The 19,946-nt window shown below is 41.8% G+C and overlaps 1 protein-coding gene across 1 annotated transcript in view; it reads right to left on the bottom strand.

The window, feature by feature from the left end:
- Positions 1 to 916: 916 nt before the first annotated feature.
- Positions 917 to 19,946, bottom strand: part of togaram1 (TOG array regulator of axonemal microtubules 1) — a 32,765-nt gene continuing 13,735 nt past the window's right edge. The window contains exons 9-22 of the mRNA XM_084044427.1: positions 19,427 to 19,492; positions 18,518 to 18,696; positions 17,769 to 17,958; positions 17,140 to 17,382; positions 15,310 to 15,433; positions 14,267 to 14,372; positions 12,164 to 12,399; positions 11,090 to 11,248; positions 10,514 to 10,640; positions 8,884 to 8,987; positions 7,341 to 7,524; positions 5,917 to 6,136; positions 5,232 to 5,318; positions 917 to 4,229 (exon numbers count right to left, since the gene is read on the bottom strand). Coding sequence (XP_083900553.1) covers positions 3,934 to 4,229; positions 5,232 to 5,318; positions 5,917 to 6,136; positions 7,341 to 7,524; positions 8,884 to 8,987; positions 10,514 to 10,640; positions 11,090 to 11,248; positions 12,164 to 12,399; positions 14,267 to 14,372; positions 15,310 to 15,433; positions 17,140 to 17,382; positions 17,769 to 17,958; positions 18,518 to 18,696; positions 19,427 to 19,492 — 2,321 coding nt within the window. The 3' untranslated portion in view covers positions 917 to 3,933. The remainder of the gene's footprint in view (positions 4,230 to 5,231; positions 5,319 to 5,916; positions 6,137 to 7,340; positions 7,525 to 8,883; positions 8,988 to 10,513; positions 10,641 to 11,089; positions 11,249 to 12,163; positions 12,400 to 14,266; positions 14,373 to 15,309; positions 15,434 to 17,139; positions 17,383 to 17,768; positions 17,959 to 18,517; positions 18,697 to 19,426; positions 19,493 to 19,946) is intronic.

The following is a 19,946-nucleotide window of genomic DNA, read 5'->3' on the forward strand; positions in this document are numbered from 1 at the left end:
TCCTGGACCAGTAGCCACTATATAGTGACACATTGCTGACACTGGTTAGTTTAATGTGTAAAAAGATCCAGATTTGTTCATAATAACATCTCCTGCCTTGCTTTAAACCCATTCAATCCAGGAAAGCATTTGTGTCATTTTAGATATTAGCTATAACCTTTTTTATTTTATACTTTGGCATTCAAAAAATAGCAGATATATAAGCTCATAGCGCTACGAGCGTGAAGATATGCTATTTTTGAAAAATCTTGAACATTTGTGCAAATCTTTGAATATATATTTTTAAAGCGAACATTTGTAACTCAAATATTTGCTTCTGGACGTCCCTGGAACACAATATTTTACAAATGTCTGTTTAAAAAATAATATATATATTCAAACATTTGCAAATGTTTTCACGATTTATCAAAAATTGCAGATCAACAACCTCATTGCCGCGTTAATGAGCTTGTTGATCTGCAATTTTTGAATAGCCAAAGAAATCTAAAATGACACAGATGCGTTCCCGGTCTTAAAGGGTTAAGTTACACTTAAAGAGAGAGATAATTCACCTCAACATAAATGATGTGTCCATAAACATGAATCATTCTCAGCTTTGGACACTGTGTCATTAAATTAAACTGCGCTGAGACATCCCATCATGTTGGGTTAATTATCTTTTGTGTGTATTGACTGTACATATATAAATAAAATAAACATTTTGAACCTTAAAATAGTACTACTAGTAGTGTGTGCATCACTTCATATGAAGTGTGTGTGTATAGTAATTTCTATGTATATTACATATTTAAAAAGTGCATATATTAAAAATACCAATGCTATGTAATTAGGAGTATCAAAGGGCCTTCTTCATGAAATAGCTCGGGTCAGAATCCTTTACCCTGTAACCATTATCATTTCAATGAGACAATTGGGGTCCGGTTTAGAGAAATAAAACACTTTATATATATATATCAATTTGTCTTCCCTCTTGTTCACCAACAAGTTCATTATAATTTAACAACAGAATAGCAGAAAAGCTACTTGAAGACTGGCACTATATACTGAAACAGAATCACAGCTCTGGGGTCCAATGTTTTCTGTATCAACCATTAGTGCAAGGGTTCCCAAACCTTTCAGGGCGTGACCCCTCAAAAGAATCATATTTGAACTGGGGACCCCCCAAAATAATCATATTTGAACTGGGGACCCCCCATCCTGACAAGCACTTGGAATTGTAGGAGTTGGGGCATTACATTTAGTTCGACTCGGTTCCACAGATAAATATTGTGAAAAAAGACTATTTTTCACAATGTTCACCTCTTTCGTAATATTTGACAATTTGGCCAATTTGGTATTAAAAAGGTATTAAAAGTCATTACATTTATACGTCAGAAATGTGCAGATACCCTGTATACACTTATACTGTATGTTGGTTTGTTTACTGTTGAGTGAGAAAACAATGTTGCACATTAAGCTAATTATCTGGGAACCCCCAAACATAATTTGGGGATCCCCCCTGGGGGTCCCGACCCCCAGTTTGGGAACCGCTGCATTAGTGTAAAGCTAAATTATTTTCCTGTTATATCCACCAAGCATTATTACTCCAACATTGATTTAGGCATCGGTGTACATAGATATCTCCTTAACAAAAATATAAACATCGTTTTTGATCCCTTGTCAGTACAATTTGGTCATGCAGAAAAAGGACAGTGCCAATTAGTGCATAGCAGTGGCAGCCATTTTGTGGTGCCACAGATTGAAAGCCTTTTAAGTTTTCCCAAAGAGATTTCCGAAAATATTTATATTCATTATTTTAAGCCTGGAACCAAGACATTCAGGCTCCTGGTGAATCAAATCATGACCATAAAACATTAGAGTCTGTGTCAAAAAATATTTGAAAACCCCAAAACAAAGGCTATTTATTAAATATAGTATATCATATAATAAAAAATTAAGATATGTTTTGACACATAAAATGTTTTATGGTCATGATTCACCAGGAGCCTGGATGGCTTGGTTCCAGGCTCAAAATAATTAATATAAATATTTTCGGAAATCTCCATGGGAAAAATGAATGGGCTTTCAATCTGTGACACCACAAAATGGCCACCACTGCTATGCCCTATTAAGCACATCATTGACATATTTCAGACAATAGAACTTCAAAACCATAACATTATTGACACAATAGATAATTTATATACTCTAGTATCATACAGCATACGATTACAGATCAGGGTAATACTGTGCAATTAAAATTATACATTTGAGCTGTACAAAAGTAATATCCTCACTGAGCCAAATTCACAAATCTTCAAAACAACTGTGTACGCCACATCTCAGAAATATATTTGAATTAAACAGCAAAAATATATACATCTTTCAGGCCCTGCAATTCCGATCCTTTTTTTGTGCACTTCAATGTTACATTCTGCAATGGTGTCTGATTTGTCTACAGTACGTACAGTACGCTTTGATTCTTACACAAAAAAACAACAGCAACGACAATCATAGGCGATACATCCATTGTAAAACACCTGACGCCTCTCACGGTAACGAGCTACCTTTTCAAAGTGCAAAGAGAGCAGGTGGTTGAGTATTGTGTGAGTCAAATGTCTTCCTGTGCTCCAAGTACCAGAGGAGAGAGTTTAAGAGTTTGTGTTCCTTATAAGATTAGATGATACGTCTGCTTTGTTTAGAAATAGACAGCGAGCGAGAGACAGGAAAGGCAGGAGATAGAGGGGATAACATGCAGAAAACGGGGGATATCCCTATGTTTCCAGGGTTCCTATTTGGGAACATAAAAAAGGGTCCCATGTTCCCACAGGGTCAAAGCATGCCCCACGTCGCTGTGATTTTACATCATTTTGTCAACAAGGCAGGCACGCTGACAGCGAGGCCTTGGTGCTTGTGAGGAGGGCCTTAACGACCTGCCAACGAGTCAACAAGTGCATTGTCCAAGTTGGCAAGCCGCGGTGGATGGAATAAGGTCAGCGGTTCTCACACTTTTAAATTTCAAAGACCCTCATAACTCTTGAGAGTTACAGTCCTTTAAGGGTCCGTTTGGAACACGCTCAAGGAACCCCGAGGGTCCCTGGACCACACTCTCAGAACCACTGGAATAGGTCGTCACCTTTTGCACGAAATTGCACATAGTGTTGTACTTGACAATGATAGAGGGCGCATTAGGCTAGCTAACGTAACAGACTGGCAGCAACACAACAGGATGTTTAATGTGTGTTTAAGGAGAATTCCGGACTAGCCCTTTTCTTACCTTTATCTGATGTTATTATATCCTAGAACGAGTGGTACAGTAGAACATTTTCATAACTCCATCCCGAGTCCACCGCAGATAAAAACGTGAAAGATGGTCCTTGCGCTAAATCGCAATTACATTTCAAGCTCTACTATTGCAATGTGATAAGCAAAGAGTTATTTATAAATTAGGTGCTTTTCTGAAAAATGTTCTACCTCTGTTTAAGTAAGGCTCGCCTTTTGCTATGTATGTATGTATGAATATTATGAAATGAAAATGTATGATATCTGTGCTCCATACCATGTGAACATGGTCGTGAGTTAAATAAATGATGATGATGATGACAAATACATGATTTAGCGCAAGGATCATCCGCTCATGTTTTTAGCTACTGTACTACTCGTTCTAGGATATAATAACATCAGATAAAGGTAAGAAAAAGGCTAGTCCTGAATTCACCTTTAACAGAATATTGAACAGGGAACATAGGACCCTAGTGGAAACATAGGTAGGTTAGGTACGCTCCGGCAGCAGAGAGCTTCAGGTTGGATTCAAACCAAGGACAATAGCCTTATTTATGTGGTATGCACGCTTGCCAGGTGAGCCACTGAGGGGTGCCCCGGAGCTAATGTTCTCTTGTCTTTAATGATACAAAAGTGCAGGCACTGTTAGAAATACAGAAATGTCTCCCGTCTTCAAGTAAGGTCAGCGCTAGCGTTCCTCTCTGCCTGGTGTTTAGCACTCCCGGCTCTCAGGACGTCGTTAAGAGCCTTCTGGACGTTGACGGGCTGGAGGGCGGCGCACTCCACCAAGCCGGGCCCCATCTGGGCGTGGAGGGCTTGGCACAGGTTGGCCGTGGCCCCCCGCACGCTGCCGCCCCGGCCGTGCACGGTGCCACTGTGGCCCGAGGTGCCCAGGAGATGCCACAGCAGGGGCAGCACTTTCTGTGCCACCATCTGGGGCTTGCGAGGGTGGAGCTCTGTCACCAGGTCTGGACAGGAAAGAGAGAGAGAGGAGGGCGGTCACAACATATGACAACAGTTTCGGTCAGACGCCGAGGTCATTGAAGCCTCAATCCATAACTTTTGTTAGAGAATAAAACCAAATCTTGACCAATCCGTATGATAGAGCATGTTGATACAATATAACTAACACAACTGCGGTGGTTGTAGTTGGTCTACCTGCTCGTCTACTGAGACATTTATATCCTGTGGTCAGGTAGGACCACTGCTGGTTGACTTTTGATTGATTGATTGATTGAATACTTTATTAGCAGTTTGCCAAAAAAAGCACAGGAAAGTACAGTTCAATACAAGGCCTGCTAAGAGGATTTTAAACCCAAGAAAGCCTATGGCTTGTTTCCATTGGGGTCCTTTGTACTCAATAAATAATACAATAAATAATTCATAGAGACATTTAATGACAGACAAATATACACAACTATGCAAAACATCATATAAACAAAAACAAAAATATGCACAGTAAACAGTTGGAGGGGGAGGGGCTAGGCTTTGACTTTTACCAGGGGGCCAGTTTCGAATTGCAGGCTTGTAAGTGCTCTTTTAGAGCGGTTTTGAAGGAGAGTATAGGGATTCACACTCCTTTACGACTGTTGGTAGGGCGTTCCACATTTTTGTGGCATAGCAAGAGAACGAATGTGCTCTCTGTTATTGTTCAACAGGAGGACACACAGGACACAGACAATCATTGAGAGACACTCCTACAGGAGAGTGCGATTGTCTCACACCTGTGCAAACACGCAGCAGGTGTGGAGTATCCATCTATATAAGATCACGGTGGTATCATTTCTGTAAGAGACTCATGATAAAAGGTCCAGAGGGACCGAAGCGGCAGCGCTTGAATAAATTTGATGCTGCTGAGCAAGAGTGCCAGATTTTTCTTCATGAATATTTCTTCATGAATGGTCAATAGTTCAACAGAAACAGAAATGACAAGTCGGTTTTATTGTGATTATTTCTACAGCTGGAATTACCTGCCACCTTCTGCACTAGATCCACCTTTGCTTTGCCACTAAGGAACTGGGACTTGGTGCAGAACGGCTGGAGCAGGAGGATGTTATCTGGAGTGGAAACACAATGAAAGACAAATATAGACTCAGTCACCACCACCATCATCATGAAGCTCTACTTTCCACCTGATAAGTAAATCGAGAATTGCTGTCGAGGTGGAAACCTTGTATGTCCAAAACCATTATTATTTAAAATGTAATTTATATTAACCCATTAAGACTGGGAAAGCATTTGTGTAACTTTAGATTTTAATCACTTTAGGCATTATTTTTCTTTTCAACTCAAATCTTGGCTTCTGGGGGTCCCTGGAACTGAATATTTTCAGTTGGGGGTCCACGGCCAAATACATAATTTATCCTTGAGATGAAAAAGTTTGAGAACCAGTGACATAGAAACATGTAGAAGGATGTAGAAGACACTTTTTGAATCGGCCTCAGGTCTTAATAGGTTAAAATAGTGAAAATAGACAATCTACAAGCTCACAACGTGTTGCATGGCGACACGTTCTGAGCTTGTAGATCTGCTATTTTCACTGCTTTTGTGCAACACTGAAGTGGGGCATAAATTTACGGGGGGAAAAAACACAAAAAGTTGAAACATGGAGATACGAGGTTTCTGCCCGACAGCAACGGTATGTGAGATGCATACCAAGATGGAGGAGAAGTGCATCGAGGGCTCCGTTAGCAGCAGCGCAGATGGCGTTGCTTTTGGAGTTGAGGTGATTGTCCACGATCGCCGGGACCAGAATGTTGACCACCGGGGACAGGTTGTCTTTCATCAGGACGATGATCTTCTGGAGAGACTTGAGGGCGTGCAGGTTGACCTTACTGTTGGACTCCAACAGTCTGGCTTTGAAGGCATCAAACACCTTGACGGAGCGCAGAGAGAGAGAGAGAGAGAGAGAGAGAGCACATAAACACAGGTAAGGAAGTGCAGTCTCCTCATGGTAATTAACCACATTAACCCATTAAGAAGATATTTTACACTTTGGGCTATTCAAAAATAGCAGATCTACAAGCTCGTAGCGCGGCACTTGTAGATCTGCTATTTTTTTTAAATCGTGAAAATGTGTGCAAATCTTTGAATATATATATTTTTAAAGCGAACATTTTTAACTCAAATCTTTGTTTCTGGGGGGTCCCTGGAACAAAATATTTTGATGGGGGTCCGCGGCCAAATACATATAATTTTGGGGGTCCTTGACATGAAAAAGATTGAGCACCACTGATATAGAAACATACGTTTTTCAGAAAACTGTTGAGATTTAGGAGACATGGTCTCAAAGGGTTAACCCTGGCAAATCTATTATTCTTTTTAAATTCTTCTAAAAATAGCGAAAATAGTTGATCTACAAGCTCACAACATGTCACATCACGACGCGTTGTGAGCTTGTAGATCGGTTATTTTCGCTAATCGGGAGTTGCAATATATACAAAAGCTTTTAAAAAGGAATTTCAAATTATTCTCATTTATAGTGGTGATATTGAAACATAATTTGTTAGAATAGTCACTTCATAGTCAGCACATTTTGCTTTGTACTGTAATCATTTAAAATGAACAGAATTATAAATATAACTGCTCCGGGGGGTCTCCAGAGTCCTTTGAAAACCGCTGCTATATCCAATTTTTCAAAGATTTATAAGTCAAGGTCACTTTTATTGTCCCACTGGGGGATATTTGGCTTGAGCCTCCCCCCTGCGGCAACCATCAAAGAACAAATGTCCCAATATAAAAAACTAAAAAACAAAACAAACATACAATAATGTCAATACATAAAAACACACAAGGTTGCCAAATAAAATCAAACAAAAGCATATTAATAAAAAAACAACAGTGTCCATCCTGGCCTCATTATTCTTTTGCCTATTATAGTGCCACACTATTTAGATGTATTGACTCAGGGACAAATAGATTTTGAAAATCTGATAACTTTCTAGCTGGGAAACCTGAACTTCCAGCCAGAGGGCATTAGCTGGTACTCAGGCTGGTTCAGTAACTATTCTATTGGCTTGCCATAAGGTAGCCTGCTCTTAAGTAGTAGGAGGTGAAAAGTTGTTTCTCAAGTTACTAACCGGGAATATGCTGTTGATGACCATGTTGGGGTTGTGCTGGCAGTCAGCCACTAGCTGGTCGATGCCTTTAATGCGCTCCCGGAAGTCCTTTGAACCCAGCAGACCTGAGATCTGCTTGATGTACTCTGTCTTGTCGGTGATGTTGTGATGCAGAGATCTGCAGCTGTACTGCCGACTGGACTCCCTGCAAAACGGGTCAAATGTAACATTATGGATGTGTTGCAAAGCAGTGGTTCCCAAACGTTTTAGCTTGAGACCCAAAAGAGAAATGTGAAAATAGCCAATCTACAAGCAAAACAAATCTTTAAAAAAATGTTTTTTAATGAGGGGGCCGCATGGGTAGTGGCAATGTCACAAAAAAAACGTTTCTATACATTCTGTGTCTTGTAGTCATTCATAGTCCAGCAGACAGCAGCCATGTTTTACGTCTTTTTAGGCTGGAGGAGTTTTTCTTGAGCCATGGAGGACAAGCTTAAAAGCCAGTAAGCCACAGAACACAAAAAAAATGATGTCAGATTCTCTCACATGTCTTAGAAAAGATCGCGCTGACTCATGCTGAGGAAGGGCTGTGGGCCGAAACGTCCTTTGTGTATGATCTGCTGCTGGGCCTTATGACTGACTAAATAAACAAGAAATCCTAAAAGGATCAAAGTGAGCGCTGGTGATCTTTTCTAAGATACTATGTCTGCCAGAACCGTGCACACGAGAACTGTGAACTATTCGCCTCTCTCTTTTTCAAGATTCTCACGTGTCCTCTTCACAACAGACCTTTCTGTTCTGTGAATAAATTAAGAATTAAGTGGCTCTCTGTTTGTACTTTACATTAGTGATTCTCAAAGTGGGGTCCAGGGACCCTCAGGGTTCCTTGAGGGGGTTCTAAATGGGCCCTTACAGGTGGGGGGTCCTTGAAATTAAAACGTTTGAGAACCACTGCTTTACATTACATCCAAACAGATGGCGAGTGAGCGACATTCTTCTGGGTGTTACTGATGTTACTCGTATATGTTTCTGGTGTTACTGGTGCTCTAGTTCAGTGGTTCTCAACCTGTGGGTCAAGACCCCCAGGGGAGGTCCATGATTTTCTTTTGGGGGGGGTCCCCAGATGACAGTAAAGTGATAATTTAATGACTTAAAACATCAAGATTTTTTTTTTTTTTTTAAAGACCACTACTGCATTCAAAAGTAATCAACAAACCATACTATAAAAACTGGTCAAACATTGGCCAAATTGTCAAAATAATATAAGAACGAGGCAAACATTTTGAAAATAGCCGATCTACAAGCTTACAACGCCTCACATTGACACACATATTTGTCTGTGGAACCGAGTCAAACTAAATGTAATGCCATAACTCCTACAATTCCAAGTGCTTGTCAGGGTGGGGGGTCCCCAGTTCAAATATGATTATTTTGGGGGTCCCCAGTTCAAATATGATTTTTTTTTGGGGGGGGGGGGGGGGGGGTCACGGCCTGAAAAGGTTGAGAACCACTGCTCTAGTTGATGTCTGTTTAATTTGGTGCTCTGGTGGATGTTTTTACCCACCTGTTGACTGGTTCTCTGGTGAGAGACGAGGCCCTGACTGTACCACTGCCTGGGAGAGAGCGCCTCCCACTGGCTGGGGCATCCTGGGGCATTTCACCAAGACCCTGAAACACACACGTTTCTATGTAAAGAGGTGTGCAGGTGCATCCATGCCACGTCTTCATGTACCACTACTTTATGTTTGGATACTCACTCATACCGACTGGTATACCAGAGCACTCATACCGACTATGAGAGTATTTTACATAATAATGGTATTGTTTGTTTTAACCCATTAAGACCTGGAACTGTGTCATTTTTAGATTTGAGCTAAAAAGCATTATTTTACACTTTGGGCTATTCAAAAATAGCAGATATACAAGCTCATAGCGCGGCACCGAGTGCCGCGCTACGAGCTTGTAGATCTGCTATTTTTGAAAAATCGTGAAAATGTGTGCAAATCTTCTGAATATATATATATTTTTAAAGCAAACATTTTTAACTCAAATCTTTGCTTCTGGGGGTCCCTGGAACAAAATATTTTGATGGGGGTCCGCGGCCAAATTCATATAATTTTGGGGGTCCTTGACATGAAAAAGATTGAACACCACTGATATAGAAACAAACGTTTTTCAGAAAACTGTTGGGATTTAGGAGACATGTAGAATCGGCTTCAGGTCTCAATGGGTTAACAGTTTAAAAAAAGCAACAATTGCGAACTGTAATATAAATGGTAAATGGTGCATTTATATAGAGCTTTTATCCAAAGCGCTTTACATAGATTGTGCACTACATTCACCCATTCACACACACATTCACACACCAATGGCGGAGGAAACCATGCAAGGCACCAACCTGCTCATCGGGAGCAATTAGGGGTTCAGCGTCTTGCTCAAGGACACTTTGACACTAACTCTGGGGGAGCCCGGGATCGAACTGGGAACCTTGCGGTCCCACCGGCCACTCTACCCCTGAGCCACTGCCGCCGCTTACAATAAGTAAGCCACTTACAATTATAGTATAATAACAAGCAGGATTTCCCTACTTGAAATAGCATAATAATGGCCAATCAGTGTCTGAGTCTGTAGAGACCCTGGCCGGTGGCGTTTTTACAACAAACTAGTAAATTACAATGCAACCATCCCTTCAGGTTATGGGATCTAAACCAGGGGTCTTCAACGTTTTCAGGCCAAGGACCCCCTAGCTGAGAGAGAGATGAAGCAGGGACCCCCTCCTCTATATTGTATAAAATTGCGTTTCAGATTAAACTTTCTCTTGGTCTGCTCTTTTTTCCCTCTACACCTCTTTGCCAAAAATAGCCGACCTACAAGCTCACAACGCCTCGCAGCGCGAGGCGTTGTGAGCTTGTAGATCTGCTATTTTTGTCCCAAGTTCTCCTCAGAAAAGGGATATTAGGGTTCAAGTGGTTACGGTAAAAAAAAAAAAAATCATAACTTTAGATTTGGCGGACCCCCTGTAGTAACTCTGAGGACCCCCTAGGGGTCCCGCACCCCCTGTTGAAGACCCCTGATCTAAACAGCCAACGTGTCCCTCCAGGTTATGGGAAGCGTGTCGCTTGGAAATATGGACCTTCCCCAAGGTTATGGGGATGGATATAACGGATATGACAACATCATTGTGACGAACATACCTTTGTCCTGAGAGTGAGAACAATGTCTCGGACAGTCGGCAGGTCTTTAGCGGGGACGTATTTCTCCAGGATCTTATCAAAGTCACGGTGTGACGAGAGGAACAAGAGCATCCGCCGACCAAAGTACCTTTAGGACAGAAACACAATGAAATAATAATCATAAATAAAATAAAACACTCGATTAAATGTCGAAATCGTTTTTTTGGTTGTTTTCTTGTAATGCTTGAAAAAAACAACTGAAGAACAGCTGCACATGCACACATTAAGCATTTACATGGCCAAATAAATGACAAAATTGGGGAAAATGTATAAAAATAAAGCTGTCTTAATCAGGTTTTGTGTATTATGATTAAGACGTTAACCTGATTTTGGTAATCAGATAACAGTGTTTACATGACAATTTTAATAACCAAAGTATTGCTTTAATCCAGGTGAGATCAGTGTACTAGTATTCATATAAATAATAGTATGATTATCAAAATGTGTGCAAAATTGGGAATAATAATCAGAATACATACTACAGCGCATGTCAGTAGTTTTAAAGCAACACAAATCAGATTAGTGACTACATCGTACCTGGCTTCCTGTGAGGAGTCTTGTGCCAGCCTGGTCACAGCGGGCACGATTCTGTCGGTGAGATCTTTCCCTCCAGAGAGAAGGCGGGCAGCGCCAACCTTCTCCACCAGTGTGGCCAGATGTTGAGCTGTGCATTTCCTTACCCCCGCATTCAGATTGCTACACACACACACACACCACACACACACACACTTTACAATTTAGGCATTTAGCAGACGCTCTTAATCCAGAGCGATTTACAGTAAGCAAGGAAAACACGAGGTAATACAAATGCATCAAATGCATAGAAATAGTAATCTAGGATCATAGGTAAACCAAGAACCTATCATCAGTCTAAACAGTATAATATTATAAAAATCAATAATCCGTACATTGAAACTATACACACTACAGGATGCCAGGTCTACAAATGACCTGGCATCTGTCTACATAACATGCTATCTAAATTACGTTTTAGCCTTTGCATAAGCCTGCAAGGTCGTCCAGGCTAGGGCAAGTGCTACAGCAAGTGCTACAGCAAGTGCTACAGTTGATTAATAAGTGGTTAAGTATGCATTAACCATTTACCGCAAAATGCGTAGTGATGGAAAGAAAACATTAATATTGATCTGGAAACTTGGGTGGTGAAGGGATAAAGTTCCTGTCTAGGGCAGGGGTCTTCAACAGGGGGTCCGGGACCCCTAGGGGGTCCTCAGAGCTACTACAGGGGGTCCGCCAAATCTTTGTGTGATATTTCTTTTCTTTACCTTAACCACTTGAACCCTAGCATCCCCTTTTCTGAGGAGAACTTTAGCCAAAAATAGCAGATCTACAGCGCGAGGCGTTGAGAGCTTGTAGATCGGCTATTTTTTGGCAAAGAGGCTATAGGTGTAGAGGGAAGAAAGGGCAGACTAAGTAAAAAAAAATAATAATCTGAAACCCAATTTTATACAATATAGAGGGGGTCCCTGCTTTATCTCTCTCTCAGCTAGGGGGTCCTTGGCCTGAAAAGGTTGAAGACCCCTGGTCTAGGGGTTTGAATCCTCTGCTGTGCATTGTGTGCATGTATATATGTATATGCATGCGAGTCCTGACCTGAGTCCTCCTGTCATCAGGGCGTTGATCCCACGGATGGGGGTGCAGTGCTGGACCATGCAGTCCAAGGCCGCGTCCGTGTGCTGCCGGATGAAGGCGTTGGTTTCCCCGGCCTTCTGCAGCAGAGCCTTGGCCGTCCCCTCCAGCTCCTGGTCCATGGCCTTCTGCAGGTGCGTGTACAGGTCGCCCAGCGTGCACACCGCCACCCTGGACACCCCCGATCGCAGGTTCTTGATCTGGACAAAACACAGGGAGCAGCAGGTGTTTTTTTATGTTGTATTTAACCTAGTGTCACGTGGCCAGACTGTTGCCTCCCACAATTTTCAAATGCTTCCTGTCATACAGTGTGGAGCACGGAAGCTCTGTTGACGATTAAGGTAGAAAGCGGAGTGCCGCGCTATGAGCTTGTAGATTTGCTATTTCTGAATTTCCCGGTCTAAATTGGTTAACACATTGAGACCTGAAGCCGATTCTACATGTCTCCTAAATCTCAACAGTTTTCTGAAAAACGTATGTTTCTATATCAGTGGTGCTCAATCTTTTTCATGTCAAGGACCCCCAAAATGATATGTATTTGGTCGCGGACCCCCATCAAAATATTGTGTTCCAGGGACCCCCAGAAGCAAGATTTGAGTTAAAAATGTTCGCTTCAAAAATATATATATTCAAAGATTTGCACACATTTTCATGATTTTTCAAAAATAGCAGATCTACAAGCTCGTAGCGCGGCACTCGGTGCCACGCTATGAGCTTGTGGATCTGCTATTTTTGAATAGCCCAAAGTGTAAAATAATGCTTTTTAGCTCAAATCTAAAAATGATACAGTTCCAGGTCTTAATGGCGTTAAAGGGGGATGAAACCTAAGGCTGACTTTGTAGTTTGTTTTCCAGTTCAGGTTAAAAACAGACTCTGAATAAGACTGACGCAGTAAGACTGGGTGTGTTATATTTAGGTGTGTCAGTGTACACACGGTCAATACTATTGACTACTTCTGCTTGCACATTAGCACATCCACGGCTCTCTGGACACAGTACACATACATCTAACACACCCATTAATAATCGTATTAGCTGCAGCTCTGTTGCTTTACTAGCCTACCATGTTTAATCTGCTGTAGCTTTTCAACCTGAACTCGAAAACTAAAAAGTAAAAATAGTAAAATAGAAAATTGTATTACTCGATCAACAGATAAATGCTGCATTCACACGATCAAATGTGTACACTGAATAAGCAGTAAGCATTTCTAACATTACTGTAGCTATTTACAACTTCACTAGAATGTGAATGCTTTGTATTTGTTGCATGTTATCAAATGAAGAGGTTATGTTCTTGACTGCTGGGTAAACAAAGTAATCAATTCCATCTGTCTGTCCATCCATCCATCCACATCTATCACTAGATCAATAAACAGAAAGCCATATCAATCAGGTAATTGATGAAAGATCAAAGTTAGCCCATTAAAACCGGAAAGCATCTGTGGTATTTTAGATTTTTGCCTTGGCTATTGAAAAATAGCAGATATACATCGTGCCACGCTGCCAGCTTGAACATCTGCTATTTTGGATTTTTTTAAAGACCTGGAACGCATCTGTGTCACTTTAGATTTCTTCGGCTATTCAAAAATAGCAGATATACAAGCTCATAGCGCGGCACCGAGTGCCGCGCTATGAACTCGTAGATCTGCTATTTTTGAAAAATCCGAAAAACTTTATCTAAATCTAAGGATTTAGAAAATCTTTAGAAGCGGCCTCAGGTCTTAATGGGTTATCTGAAAATGTGAGAACTGATGATTTAGAAGGCATTTGTAGAATCAGCCTCAGGTCTTAATGGATTAAGAAAATACACAGATGTTGAATGTGTGTCTACTCTGTGTACCTCTTGAATGAGTATCAGACACACATAGTGGAGCCTACCTCTTGAATGAGTATCAGACACACATCGGGGAGCCTACCTCTTGAATGAGTATCAGACACACATCGGGGAGCCTACCTCTTGAATGAGTATCAGACACACATCGGGGAGCCTACCTCTTGAATGAGTATCAGACACACATCGGGGAGCCTACCTCTTGAATGAGTATCAGACACACATCGGGGAGCCTACCTCTTGAATGAGTATCAGACACACATCGTGGAGCTTGTTGAGGACAGTGTGTGAATGGTTCTGTGCCAGGCTGCGCAGGATGGTCAGACCTCGAATCTTATCTTCCCTGCATTTACAACAACAATAACAACAAAAGAGACTCAGACGTGTTCATCAATTTGCCATTTTAAAAGGAGTAGTTCAGCCAAAAAATATACGTATTTTCTATCAATTACACACCTGCAGTACATTACATTCCATTTAATGACCGGTGGACTGACCGATGACCCGGTCATCAAATTATTGGCTTAGGAATGCGACAAAAGCAAAAAATCTCCATGAATTCAAAGCTTCATGTAGTGTGTAATTGATAGAAAATAAGTCATTTTTTGGGTGAACTACTCCTTTTAAAGCTGCAATCCGTAAATGATATGTCTACCTGGGATTCGAACCCGGGTCTCCTGCATGAGAGACCACATTTTGTACCGCAGTCAAGAGGCAATCCCTGTTTGGCCAGCAGTGGGCTTATGAGCTGGAGGCAGTACTGCTCGTCAAACAGTAGGTGTCCTACCAGACACCAGGGTCTAAATTTCTCAAATAGAAGAGTAGAGACACCACCTCCGACCACTGTAGATGAGCTCAGATAGTCATTCAAATAAGTTCCGGATTGCAGCTTTAAAATGCAAACGCTTTATCCAGACTTTATTTTCTGAATTTGAAGTCAGTGTTATACTGTTGTACATGATGCATGGTGATGGTAGGAAATACATCTGCCATACAATATACTGTATGAAATTACTCTGAGCATTATCACTGTGTAAAATGGTTACTAATTAACCACTTAAACCCTAGTCTATACACTGTACTTGGTGTGCTCTTTTTTCTTCTTTTTTTCTTTTACCTCTACACCAAATCTCTTTGCCAAAAATAGCCGATTTACAAGTGACACGTTGTGAGCTTGTAGATCAGCTATTTTCTGGCAAATGCCGGCCCGAAACGGGTTCCAAGTGGTTAATTTAGTTTTTTCCCGATAATGGTGTGTGTGTGTGAGTGATTGTGCTCACCAGTCTTCTGAGCTGAGGAGCTTGAAGCTCTGCGTCAGTGCCAGGTCAGGGTCAGAGAAGGGCCTTAGCTCCGAAGATTCTGTCACATCTCTCCTCTGGCTGGGAGTACCTGGGGTCAGCTCGTCTACACACACACACACACACACACACACAGTTTCATGTTACATCTCCTGAAAGCAGGCAGTGCATGAGTGGGTGGAGGTATTTTAACCCATTAAGACCTGAGGCCGCTTCTAAACATTTTCAAAATCCAAAAAAAGAAATCGGGGAAAAAATATTAAAAGATTTTTTTCCCCACAATTTTTCAAAAATAGCAGATCTACAAGCTCATAGCGCGGCACTCGGTGCCGCGCTATGAGCTTGTATATCTGCTATTTTTGAATAGCCAAAGAAATCTAAAGTGACAGAGATGCGTTCCAGGTCTCAATGGGTTAATAGTAGCTTGCTTGTCAAAACAGAGCACATGCGGCCCATTAGTTGTGAGAACATCTTGTTCAGCCATGCCCTGCCAGGTTTGATGGGATAATTAATGAACTATGGTGTTGTTAACCACTTAAACCCTATATATAACGTTACTTCATTGCCTGGAGTCCCTCAGGGGTCTATAGTACTGTAGGCCCAGAATAGAGACGCTAGGGTTCATGTGGTTGAAGGACTGGTTGATCTATGTATAATGTAATGTAGCAATGATTGGTAGGCTAAAGCATTGGTTCTCAAAGTGGGGTCCGGGGACCCCCAGGGGTCCTTGAGGGTGTTTCAGGGGGTCCCCAGCTAAATGATGGATAGTTAGGAACCAAATGGACCCTTATGGGTCTGTAACTCTGAGAGTGGACAAATGGAACCAAATGGACCCCAACGGGTCCATTTGGTTCCATTTGTACACTCTCAGAGTTAAATTAACATTGATTTTACAATAGAAATTAGGGTCCCAGAGATAGAAATGCCATTAAATGGGGGTCTGTAGCCTAATGCGTGTCAAACTGGAGGTCCTTGAAATTAAAATGGTTTAGAATCACTGCTAGAGCCGTAAAAATCTTCTCTTATGGGGGGGGTCCCTGAGGCATATCTTTTCAAATGGGGGTCCGCGGCCTAATACGTGTCAATTTGGGGGTCCTTGACATGAAAAAGTTTGAGAACCACTGGGCTAAAGTAACATAACATAATGTCTATTGAGAGCTATAGAAACAGAGAGGAACGTATGACACAAAAATGGCATATTTTTGATTGAAAGTTGATGACTAAATAGTAATTTATTTGTATTACTTGATGCAAATCATTTACCCTACAAAATGATAGGAAAACCAAGGTAAATTTATGGTTGAAGTTATGTGACATCTTGGAATTGCTTAATGTTTCCCCCCAGCAGTCACAAACATTCACTTTTCATTTTACAATATGGAAGAAAGACAAGCAATTACATTTGGGGAAAGTATGTGACTAGCATAATATATTAGCAATCTTTACATGATCATTAAACCGACTATTACGAATGTAATTTGAAACATTTTCAGTCAATTGATTAATTGATTATTCACCCCTAAATGGAGGTTTATGTTGGCACAGGGAGCAAGGGAATCTAGGTTTGCGTAAACCAGTGATCTCCAGCTGAAGACCCAAAAAACACATTTGCAAACGTTTGCCCGGGACCCAAACTAGTGAAAATAGAATCTGCTATTTTCACTAGTTCTTAAACCTTTTTATTTTTATTTATGGATTTGTATTTATATATGAAATACTTTTACAATCTTTTGAGAGATATATATATATATATATATATATATATATATATATATATATTGTCCCGAAACGGTGGCGCATAGACCTGCTCACCTGAGCTGTGAGAGAGGGAGGGCCGCGTTCCACTGAGGCGGGGGGTCCTGCGGGTGCGAGGCAGGGTTCTGGGGTTGGGAGGCACTGTAGGGGGACTGGGCTGGTGGTGGCGCTGATGGGCGGAGCTCTTGCTGGGACTCTGGGGTACCGGGGGGCTGGTGGGACTGGTGGGGCTGGTGGGGGACTCATCAGGTGGAGATTCCGCCTTGGTGGAGGTCAAAGTACTGCCGTTCAGATGCAGAGCTACAACAGAGGAATAATAACAAAAGTCAACATAACCACATTAACCTAGCCTGGGATCCAGACTGCTTCGCTACGTTCGGCGGATTTTTTTTCTCACTCGCTACACAGTATGGAAAGCCTCCTATCTATCTCCATGCACAAACGGGAGAAAACGACTCGCGGCTTCTGATTGGTCTGTCGGGGGAGCGGGACCAATGTTGTCCAATGTAAAACTCAAGTCACTTCCTGACTTGCCTACGTAATTGAAATAAAAGTCTGACTGAGAAAAAAAAATCAGCTGAACCTAGTGAATCAGGCTGGATCCCAGGCTAACTATCTTATTCCAATCTGGAGAGGCCAAAAATGGGATTTGGGCCACAGTTTACTTTATACCAACTCTTTCTCACCTCTGGTGTCAGATGGAGTATGGTCATCTGTGGGCCATTCAGACAGCATCTGTTTGACACGTCGTCTGTCTGTTTGGACGTCCGTTTGTCTCTCTCGTGCGTGTTCCACCTGAAAGCCCTGCACCTCCGACCAGTCCAGTCGCTGAGGCCGTGTGTTATCGCGACCACACCTGGCAGCCCTGACCCTCTCCTGCACACAGAAAACACACCAGGGAGGGTTTTTTCCACTTTCAAAACTCTACAGAAAACACAATAACTTTATTATTGTTTCATAGCACTGGTTCTCAAAGCGGCGGCCAGGGAGCCCCAGGTCTTCTTGGCGGGGGTCCCCAGCAAAATGAGGGAGAGTTAAAACACTTAAATAAAAATGTTTTGGCTATTCGAAAATAGCCGATCTACAAGCTCACAATGTGTCACAATGCAAGGCGTTGTAAGCTCGTATATCTGCTGTTTATGTTGAAAAATCTTCTCTTTTATGTGTTATGGGTTCCATTCGTTTTTGTTGCTCAGATTTGATCAAACCAATCAGATTCCAATCTAGATAGGCCAAAAATAGGATTTTAAATCTGCTGTTTTTGACAAATGTTGAAAATCTTCTCCGTTATGGGGGTCCCTGGCACAAAACCTTTTCAAATGGGGGTCCGAATACATATCATTTTGTGTTTCCTTGACATGAAAATATTTGAGAACCGCTGCTTCATAGTCATTTTGTTGTCCACAGCGTACCGCTGCACAGCAGTGTGACAAACCTTAGGCTCTGGCGGAGCTGGGCTGTACGCGTCGGTTTCGTGGTGGCAGCCAGGCATAGCGTGACCGTAGACGGCCCTCAGGGGACTGCAGGGGGACTTGGCCCCGCAGTCGCCCCCCTGCTGCTCAAACATCTCAGCGACTCCTTGACGACTGGAGAAGACAGCCGAGCCAAACACACCTGGGGAAAGGACAGGTGAGATGATGATGCAGACACAGCTACAACAGATGTGATCTACTCGTGCACTAATTCAGTGGTCAAAAGAAATCAACAAACTATTTTATAAAAAATTGTAAAATTAGCCAAATTGTCAAATGTTCCAGAAAACTGCTGGAAGGCCAGGCCCATCAGAAACGGGTCTTAATGGCTGGGAGTCTTTGGCTTTGGTCTGACTGCAGGCCTTTATGATTTGTTTCTCGGATCTGATCTTTAGGACTGACGATTATTTGCAAGTGATCAGATCTGATTTGTGTATTCAGACATTGTTGACCTATCTGCATTAGTTATTGTGGTAACCATGTAACGACATACAGCAGGCGTGAGTCATGCGTAACTTATGCTCCGACGTATGATGGGTGTCATACGACAGAAATCAGGAATCAGATTTGAACTGCATTTCAAACCACCTATTAGGAATGTGGTTCAAATCTGAATTTTCCATGCGTTTTTGTTGCTCAGACTTGATCAAAACCAATCCGATTCCAATCTAGATAGGCCAAGAATAGGATCTTATTTAGCTTGCCAGTATGAACATGGCCTTCATGGCTTTGAGGGTAGGGCCTTAGGACCTTAGGAAGCAGTCAGTGTGTCTGTCTGCTTTCAAACACAGCCATGACCCAGAACATAGCCGTGTTTGAACAGCTTGATAAGTAGATGAGTGAACAATGACATGAGGTTATAAATGACTGACCCTTTCCCACCACTCCTTCAGGCATGTCTGTGACCGGTGAGCTCCTGTTGCTGTAGCTCTGACATCCTGGTGGACACAGGAGATTAGTATTAATGCATTAGATATCGATTCATTACGCTAACGCCAGCGATTCCCTACCTGTGGGCCGTGTTTGTAATGCAAGTGGGACCCCAAATAATTGGCAAAACACTAAGACTGTACTGATAACATAACATTAAAAGGAGTAGTTCACCCAAACAATTACTTATTTTCTATCAATTACACACCCCATGGAGCCTTGAATTCGTGGAGATTTATTGTTTTTTGTCGCATTCCTAAGCCAATAACTTGATGACCGGCGAAGTCTCCGGTAGGAGACTCAAAGAATCTCCAATTGACAAATTATTGGCTCAGGAATGCGACAAAAATAAAAGAATCTCCATGAATTCAAGGCTTCATGGCACGTGTAATTGATAGAAAATACGTTTTTTTTTGGGGGGTGAACTACTCCTTTTACATTTAAAACCATGTTGTTTTCATT

Source organism: Gymnoscopelus microlampas (assembly GCF_963454915.1).
Source record: "Gymnoscopelus microlampas genome assembly, chromosome: 20".
Taxonomy (NCBI): Eukaryota; Metazoa; Chordata; class Actinopteri; order Myctophiformes; family Myctophidae; genus Gymnoscopelus; species Gymnoscopelus microlampas.